This window comes from Nelumbo lutea, chromosome 1, assembly GCF_056320005.1.
Source record: "Nelumbo lutea isolate HS-2025 chromosome 1, American lotus-T2T, whole genome shotgun sequence".
Lineage (NCBI taxonomy): Eukaryota > Viridiplantae > Streptophyta > Magnoliopsida > Proteales > Nelumbonaceae > Nelumbo > Nelumbo lutea.
In genome coordinates this window covers 4,854,636-4,864,813 of record NC_142684.1, presented here as the reverse complement: position 1 = coordinate 4,864,813, position 10,178 = coordinate 4,854,636, and the positions used below count along the sequence as shown (strand labels likewise).

Here is a 10,178-nt window from a genome sequence, read left to right as displayed (position 1 = left end):
ATGCTGTTGAGAGAATTTCTGGGAATGCTACATCACCATAAGAATGGGTAAGTTAATAATTATATATTAATTTATTTTTTGTAAAAACTAAAGCATGGGCGGTGAACTGCCCAGAACGTGCCCATCCCAACAGCCTATATGCTGTTGGGCCCCAACAGCCAAAGTTAACCCCATGAGGATGGGTCAAATTGCTGCCTCCATAAATTGCTTTGCTCCTACGTGGAGTGAGGAAGAGCCCCGTGAAGACGGGTCAAATAGCCATCTCTACAAATTGCTCCTACCACGAGCAACTTCGGGTCGGATTCGCCCATGAGCCATTGTCACCGTGGATACCATCCGTGAAAGGTGAGGCTCTCCCTTCTCATCCCACTAACCAAACGGAGCTTAAATCCGGGTAGATTTAGGTTGGAGCAACTTCGGGTCGGATTCGGTTGAACCAATTTATACCAAACTCGACCCGTTGATATCGTCAGGCGTGCAGAGCTGGGATGGTGACATATGATATTGCCTTACAAATTTACGATTACGTTGATTATATGCTAACGTATTGCATTAACTTAAAAAGCAATATACCGAATCATCCCTCCGTCGTCTGTTATGAAGTCTGAAAAGAAAATTTCTTTCTTTTCAAAATTTCTTCGAGTCTAGACGCTTAAACCTCCTTCCTCTAGGAGAAGAGCAGAAGGAAGAAGGTAGTAGAGCTTAAAATCAAGTAAGTTTTTCTTCTGTTTCCCATTTCATCTTAACGGAAATTCTATACCAATCGAAATATTTATTAAATAAATTTAAGTTACTGTAAAAGCCCTAAGATTTCATTTCAAAACTCCAGTCAAACAACCAGAATTTCAATAGCAGGAATTCAGAAGTCTTAGATGAAATCCGGGATGGATTATTATCAAAATACAACACTTATTTAGGTTTCACGATTTTGAATTCGAAAGGCCTCTATGAATTTGGTCTTTTATTTTTTTTCCCTTTTGAATTATCATCGAAGGATATTTTGCTGTAACAGGAACTTCTAGTTTCAGATTTTCTATTTCTCTTCAAATTTTCCAATTTTCTTTTATTTTTTCTTTCGTTTTTTGGGAAACTATGCAGTATATACTTATTAGTGGAAATAGGAAATGCAATATTTCGTATACTTACATGTTTAATGTTGGATAGAGCAGCCTGGTAGAGAGGTTTGCATTTTCCTTGTTGATAGAATAATATATGGGCTTGTACAGAAATACTTCTGATATATTTTTGGTGATTTCTGGAAAACTATTTTTCTTCATTTTCACATAAAAACCCTTTGAATATATTTTGACACTTCTAGTTTAAACTTTTTTTTATTGCTTTTATCCAAAATGGGTCTTACTTAAGTATAGTGCAGAAATTTTGAAAGTATTTCCAATTTATTTTTTTCTATATTTTCTAAATTACCTTATATTGTTTTTTTTTTTTTTTATTTAGCTGTAGAGTGAATGTTTGGTACCTTTGAACAAGGACTTTATGGGAACCTTCGCTTGTTTAAGAAGCAAATATTGTTTTTTAGGCTAAACCCCTATCATCATAATTCTAAATAAAGCTGCAATGAACGCTAGAAAAAATCTGAAGTTCACTGTTATAAAAATGAAAAGACTATGAAGTAGATCTGGTTGAATTGTGGTCTTAGTAAATTTTGTTCCTGTATCCTTACCAATTTGCTATGTCTGGACTCTAGAATCATTCTATGAAAAATAACTGTGGTCTTCAGGCATGCCAGCTGTTTACTCAATACCAACAGAATTCTCAGATACATAGCCTTAATCAATTGAATTTTTATGGCATGCAGAAGATGATAATTGGTAATGTTGTGTGGCAGTGGATTTGGAGAATCCTGTGGGTGATGGCACAGGAACAACAGAAAGATCTGCTGCAGCAGATTCAGCTGTCTATGAAGGTGATCCAAATCCCGAGCCCTATGAGGGTATGGTGTTTGAATCTGAAGAGGCTGCTAAGAATTTCTACGATGAATATGCCAGACATGTAGGATTTGTAACCCGTATTGTATCTTCCCGTCGTTCAGAGAGAGATGGATCAATTATATCCCGTCGACTTGCATGTAATAAGGAGGGGTTTAATCTGAACAGTCGGAAAATAGGGCGTGTCCAAATTAGGAAGAGAGAAAGCAGAAGGGAAGGTTGCATGGCTATGATTCTGATAAAGAGAGAGAAGCCTGGGAAGTGGATTGTTACCAAATTTATGAAGGACCATAATCATCCACTGATAGTCTCCTCTGGCAAGGATCACCCAACCCCAGTTAGTCCTCTTCACAAAAGATAAATATAAATTCAATTTTCATTTGTTTTCTTATTGATCTCATCACAAAATTTTGATGGTCATTTTCCTACTTCTCTTGTTTATTTATTTTAATGTTAAAATCCATTTACAGTTTCTTTCTTTGAAATATATGTAGAAGCTTTTCTTCTAGTGTGGAACACAGCTTAGCCAGAACTGCCCTTAAGGAGGGGTAGCCCTTAAACTGTGTTTCATTAAGATAACATATTCCCTAGAAAATAGGATTTCAATCCTAGAAAAAAGGTACAAGTGCTTTTAATTTTTATGCACTAGTTTCTTGATTATAGTTTTTGATAACCAAACATGAACATGGTAATACACCATTTATATTGCCAACAATGGGTTAGTTCGATTTCCTTGTTGATGTTTGAGAAATCTGTAGTATGTATTCCTTATTTCCCTGTCTGTCTTCATATAAATACTTACGCTAAAAAAAAAAATTCTCCCCAAATTAAATGCACTAAAACCTTCTTTTCTTCAAACCTACAATGTGTATCACTTTCCCTATCTCTTTCTCATGCACAAAAATTTAATGCTCTTTCACAGGCTCATGCACATCCACCCTTAACAAGACGCATAACGTTTAGAGTCCAGTGGGTGGGTAGGGGGCAATGCTTTGGCTGATTCTCTTGTTAAACAGGGGTCCTCTAGGGATGGGTATTTTTGGGAAGCTTTGTAATCTTTATTTCTGATCTCTTGTAATGTTTAGGAGAGGCCTGCATCTCACGCTTCTCCAAGGGATGCTTGCAAAGCCTTATTCTTCTTGATTATTGAAATTAATTTTCAATTATAAAAAAAATGGTGTGTATTTATAATTTTAGAGTTTTTGAATAATCAATTTAAGGGTTATCAGGTCTTCTTTGAATTAAATTAGGAGTGGCACTTCTAATTTTCCGTATTTGAGTTCTACTGGATTCTTATGGTTCTACAGTCTAGAAATATGTATGGATGTTTGACAATGAAGGAATGGTGTTTATTTGTGATCTTATAGTACAGCTTATGCTATGCGTGTTGAGTGATTCCCATTGCCCTAAAATGATTCTAGGAACCCGTTTGTGTATCCAGGTTTTCTTTCTCTCTATTTTCTTTAATCTTGCAAAAATCCATTACAGCCATCTAACAGGCATGACCATTATGAGTCAGAAAGTCATTAATTTGGGAGAAAATGCCACATTTGTCGCTCTAATTCCAAAAAATAGTGGATGCTAAATACCTAAAGACTTCAGGCCAATCAATTTAGTAGGTAGCCTCTACAAAACAGGGCTCAAGGAGGTACTCCCTAACATAATATCACAACAACAAGAAGCATTCATTCAAGGTGGACATAATTAACCAATGTTTGATTGTTAATGAATGCTTTGAAGACATGATGAAGACATTGAGTCAGAAAGGATGGGCATGCAAGCTAGGTTTGGAGAAAGCTTACAATCTAGTGCATGAGGATTTTTTTGGAAGAGGTTCTAAAGCAATGTGGTTTTGATGTTCAATGGAATAAGTAGGTCATGGGGTGTGTAAGATCCTATCACTATCATGTCAAAGGCATATTCTGGAAGGAGGAGGATGTATGTGGGCGTGTCTTATCTGACCACACGCCTAAAGAGATTGTATTATATACTTCTAAGTTACAAAATGTGTGAAAGGGCAGTAGCGTCCTTCACAAGTACAAGTACAAGAAAGAAAAAAAAATAAAAGAACAATTATATGGTACATAAAGGACATAATCTTATGGTGCTTCCAAACAATAGATCAGCCTATAGACTCTCTGCACTCCCCCCACCCCTGCCCCCCCCCCCCCCCCCGCCCAAAAAAAAAAGACAAAAATACAAAAATACAAAAAAACTGATACTGAGGAAGGAGCATCAGTTTGTTAGCTAAAAATCTATGGTGAGGACAATAGCCTTATTGTAGATGTCTGCAAGTTGAAGGCCAGAGGAGATGTGAGGAAGAGAGATGTAGCCCACTAGGAACTGATCTTGAATAAAGTGGAAATCAACCTCAATATGCTTTCTGTGTTCATGGAACATAGGATTTGAGGCTATCTTGATGTGCTTACATTATTAGCATGGATGGGAGTAGGAGTTGAGACTAGAATATGTAGATCGTGAAGGACAGAAGGAGAGCCTTCAATCATATAATCTCTCTACAAACGGATGACATAGCATGATATTCTGCTTCAGTGGAAGACTTGGAGGCTGTTTGTTGTTTCTTACACCTCCATGGAACAAGAGATTCATCTACAAAAACATACCACCCAGTTGTGGACCTTCTTGTGTCTGGGCAACTCGCCCAATCAGCATTAGCATAAGCAATTAGTCTAAAGATGATGATGAGAAAAATAATCAATGAGACAGAACACCTCGAAGAGAGCTTGAGATTAACTTCAAGTGGTTGCCGAGGAGAGGAAATGAACTGACTGGCCACATGGACAGCATAAGAGATATTGAGGTGTGCCATTGTGAGATAAATAAGTCGGCCCACAAGCTGCCAATATTAAGTAGCATTTGTAAGAGGTTCACCATCATCTTTGGAGAGCTTGAGATTAACTTCAAGTGGGGTATGAACTTGCTTATCATCAGTGAGATGAGCCGATTTGACCAAATCAGCAACATACTTGTGCTGATTTACAAAGTATATCTCAGAAGAACAAAACACCTCCAAGCCCAAAAAGTAGTAAAGGAACCGAGATCCTTCATCTTAAAAGAATGAACGAAAAGATTATTCAGATGAGTATACCCTCATTATCATCACTAGTGATAAGAATAAGAATATCATCCACATACGATAGTAGGAGAGTGATTCCTTGAGGTTGAGTATGAATAAAGAGTGAATAATCTGAGGGGCTGTGGAGTCTGGAGCATAGTTTTCAAGGTGTCTAGGCGATTCTGGGTGATATTGGGGCACCTAGTTGCGCTTAGGCGATAAAAAATTTATAATATAAAAAACTAACTTTTGGCTAGTTCCCTAGTTTTATATACCATTTAGCATGTATATTAATTGAAAAAATACCAATTCTCTTTATTAAGAGCATTAAATTTTCTCTAAAAATGTTTGGTGGATGGTCTTACTAAGCAAGGTGTACAAAGACAGTCTATGTTTTAGGCTCAGTTGTAATGCTTGGGGTTTAGACACAAGGTGTCTATTTGTATACTTAACAACTTCTTGTTGTACTTCATTATTTTTTCTTAATGAATTCATTTACAGAGTTGCTGATAAAAAAAGCTCTAAAAACGTGGCAAATCATCACATCGAAAAGATAAAAATCTTTTACATATATTAGTTTCCTTATTTTCAAAAATAATACTAGTATTTAATAGAGCAACTTCATATCAATTAGCAGCTAAAGAAGGTTATAAACTTTATATGATAAATATTCAAGATGGAAAGTAAAATAGAAAACACAAGGATGGAGTTTCTGTTTTATTTAATTAGAGAGAGAGAGAGAGAATAGAAAGAAAGAACCTCTTTATAAATCTATTCTTTCTTTCTTTCGTTTTCTCTCCTCAAAACCCTTTGATCTTTTAAATTTCAATAGTAAAATGTTAAAACAAAGTATAATTGTATATATATATTTCGCCTAAAAGGGTGCCTAGTTGCTAAAAGTCAAGGTGTTTGGGTGAAGCGCCCAGCCAAGGGCACCTAGTTGCCTAGGCGACACCTTGACAACTATGCTCTAGAGAAATTGTACATCTAACTCCCTTGCCTTGCAATAATTCCCCATCTGTGGCTGATATTTTATGATTATCATTAACCGGTGTAGAAACAGGGTTGGCATCAAGTATGCCCGTCTCCAATAGATCTAAAATATACTTCCTCCAAATCATCACCAAGCACCATGTATCAACTAGTGCAGCAGCATACAAAGGCCAAGGAGGGGGCTTTTTGGGGAGAGTATTACCAAGATCACTCATAGAAGCCATAGGAAGGTCTTTCTTGTTAAACACCTATTACATCATCTCCAATTCTTTCATAATCGATTGAGTACTTCATATTCTAACTTACATCATCTCCAAGGCAGTGGTCATGTGTTGAGTTTTTCCACCATGACATTCTTTTTCCTCATAATATAAAACTGTCATATCTGTTTTGACAATGGCCACTGGACCATTAAGTAGATAAATGTCTGTGCCAATGACTAGGTAATCAAACACCTCACTCTGCCTACATAGTCTCTGTGCATCTCTGAACTAAATCCTTAGTTTTGTAAAGATACTGATTTTTAGGGATGCAATTGATCAGATTGTATTCAAATCAGGGTATATCCGAATCCGATCCGATACACTATAGATCCGATCGGATCTCATAAATACAGATTTTAATTCGAACCCAATCAGGATGTCGGATATCCGAATCTGATCCGATCTGATTTCATTTTTAAAATAAAAAATTATTAAAAGGAAAAGAAAATATAACAATTTAAATAAAGAAAAATAAAAAATACAAGTATTTTTCAACTATTTTTATCATATATATACATGTTTTTATAAAAAAAAATAATATAAAAATTTTATAATTAAATAACATATATATATATATATATATATCGGATCTGAGGAACCAAAAATAGGGCCATCCGAATCCAACAAAATAGGATCAGACTTTGGACCGGATCATGATCCAATCCATTTGCACCCCTATTATTTTTACTTTACATATTCTTTCCATATATGTAATTTCACTTAATACATGTACCTTGATAAGGGCCTTGTTCAAATGGCTCATCCAATTATCTATTATCCATTAGATGTGTATGCCTTGATAAGATAGAAAATGGAAATGTATTTCATAATTGTTGAATGTCACAATACAACTGCTGAAAGTTTACCATAAGAAGGGAGAGAAAAATAAAATGAAACTATGCAATGAAAAAAAAAAAAAGAATCTGTATATGCCTACCAGATAATACATAGGATAATGTATGAAATATTTACATCTCTTTGTTCTTATCCAAAGAAAAAAGAGAAAAAGAACAGAAATCTGTGCCTTTGGTTTCTATTGGCAAAAAAAATGTCTGCTTGTAAATCTTGAGAAGTTGGACAATGAATGGTAGGCGGCACTTCATGCTAATCACGTTGTGTTGGACATTCTGGCTGTTGGGAACCTTAGGATGGTAGTTAAGGAATATGTTTATCTGAATAGATGATCCAAACCATTTGAGTTGCATAAAGTATCCAGGCATTGAGTCGTTGGCTCATCCAATTCCAATCATTCTTTTGGGTGAGTGATCTGGGTGCATTCCGTTTTTGATAAGGGAGCACTCTCCTAATCATGGGACAAGAAGTTTGAAAGACAAAAGTACCTCCATGTTTAATCATTATAAACAATGACTTCTTTGTGTTTTCAATAGGGAAATGCCTGGTTTATCATGTAGCTGTGAAATGTGGTGAGGCAAAGCAAAGCCAAACCCCCCTGCCTCATCCACCTTGTGTGTATGTCAAGAGGCTTAGGCCTTAGGTGTGCGTCTCATCTATGCAACATTAAAATTGAAAAAAAAGTAAAACAAAAACATATTAATGTATAATATTCTCCAAAATTCAGGAAAACATGATTATTTATTTTTTTGGTAGTTGGAAAAACATGATTACTTAATTGGTTACACTCAAATATCTCTATTAACCTGAAAATATCGCTTTGCATTTCTCTTACTAAACAAAATAATCCTAATGCACTACACTATGTCTTAACATATTGCATCTAAGAATAGCATCTACTATCTACATCCATAACACCCATGACACGTGAAAATGCCAATCTACAAACTAAAATGATAGTTATCATCATCATCATCATCAAAGCCTTGTCCCAACTTTATGGGATCAGTTACATGAATCCTGTTTCACCATTTTATTTTGTTCAATACCGAAATAAATAAACAAAAATAAAAATAAATAAAATAAAGTTATTAATACGAAAAAATGAACAAAAATTGTCTCTTTCTTTTTATTCACTCTCATTTTCAAGTCATTTATTTCTAATAAAGAAGTTGTGTATGTTGGAAAATGTTCATTTGAAACTTGTTATAAATTAGTCTATATTGAAAGATATATTAGAATGTATGTAAATTAAGTGAAAACATTATTTTATTTAAGTAGAAGAGATTATAAATATAAAATCAAATACATGACAATTTCAAAGACATGAGTCATATTCGAAAGTATATAAATGTACTAAAAAGTATATACACAAATAGACTATGAAAAAATAAATCATATCTGAAAATGTATAAAGAAAATAGAAATTATAAGTAGACTCAGTTTGTTGTGTGTGTGTGTGCATGCATGTGCATGTGCGTAAACTAGGATGCATGCAAATTAAGTAAACGGATTATTTTATTTAGGTAAAGTAGGTTATAATATAATATAATATTATCTGTCCTCCTGTCCTCCCCAGACACTGCATAGGCGAGAATCAGTATAAAAGATTATAAGCATGAAACAAAATAAAAAGAGGTTTTAGATTGGTAATCAATATCCTCTGATATATTAACCTAGGATCTCTTCTGTGAGCCAAACATAAAGTGAATGGTGGATTACTTCTGTGAGCCAAACATAAAGGAAAGAGTAGCATGTGGAGCTACCTGAATGAAAAGAGAGTATTTAAATGGTTGACTTGGGATATGACAATGAGATTACAATGGGTAAAGAGGCGTGCCAATTCCTTTGCAGATGCAATAGCCAAACAAGGGGTGGGAAGAATGGGCTTATTTGTAATCTTTTAATATTTGGAGGAGTTGAGAGAGTTTATCTCCCCCTGCCTTTGTACTTATCTTTCTTTTGTTCATTAATGAAAAGTTATTGATCAAAAAAAAAATTACTATTGCCTTTTTTCATGCATGCCTCTTAGGCATGAGGAGCAACACTAGCTTCTAATAGTGTTGTTTTTCTTTGTTAGTCCACTATCCATGTGATTTCCATGTCAAGTTGTTTGAGATAATTTGTGTAATTTAATGCAGGATGAGAAGGATAAGAAAATTCGGGAACTATCCCTAGAGCTGCATCGTGCAAATCAACGGCTAGCTGCTTGTCGAGAACAGCTGCACACCTTTATAAGATATATTGAAGAACATACCTACCACCTATCAGGAACGGTTGATGATGTAGTCAACAATATCAAAGAAATTGAATCTGAAGACAAAGAACTTTCACAATACAGATAGGGGTGGAAATTTCAGGCCAGTACCTTTGTATAATTCTTCCATATTGTATAATTAAATCTCTATTTATAGTCCACCATAATCTTTGTGCCCTAAAGTATGTATAAATCCATTTTTTTTTGTTAATAAAGTGTCTACATTTGTGATGGTTACTAGTTAACATTCCATTTCATGTTCATACTTCTTTGGCCTAGTCCTTGTTCATACCTTTCTAAATCATCCACAACATTCACTCTTCCTACTTCAACTTCTCTAACCCAATTAAGTTTGCAGAAAATTTCCTACAAAGCCGGAAGTTGAGCCAAAGGAAAAGAGCAATTAAGCAAAGAGGTTATTCCATAAATGGAACCATAGCCAAGTCATTGTGATGGGTTTTGTCATGACTGTTATTAAAATTTTATTAGAACTCTTTTCTTTCTTATTTTCGAACTCAAGTGTGGAAGTAATTCAGAATTTTAGATTAATGCTCGATCACTTATTTGACACACAAAAGTACTTGTTTCACTGGTAAACCTCCATATGCTTGAATTTTGGCATCTTCGTCATTTTAGGCAAGGTTCAAAGTATTGCAATGTATCAATTCTACGATATGTATTGGTTTTCAGGGCCACTGATACATGAGATATGTTTAATCAGACGTGTTTAATACATTTAACTCATAGTAATTATGTTATTATAATGATCAACATACTAATGTCACAGAGTA

At 34.8% G+C, this 10,178-nt stretch overlaps 1 protein-coding gene across 2 annotated transcripts; it reads left to right on the top strand.

The window, feature by feature from the left end:
• The first annotated feature begins 530 nt into the window (after window positions 1–530).
• Window positions 531–9,649, top strand: LOC148873273 (protein FAR1-RELATED SEQUENCE 12-like). 2 transcript variants are annotated; one of them, XM_088956389.1, is made up of 3 exons: window positions 531–712; window positions 1,847–2,283; window positions 9,272–9,649. In XM_088956389.1, coding segments are annotated over exons 1-3 (642 nt in total). In that variant the 5' UTR covers window positions 531–711; the 3' UTR covers window positions 9,476–9,649. The 2 variants fall into 2 exon arrangements, 1 of the variants encoding a protein (XP_088812515.1); XR_016102677.1 differs by having other exon boundaries at window positions 564–712; window positions 1,817–2,283.
• Window positions 9,650–10,178: the final 529 nt, after the last annotated feature.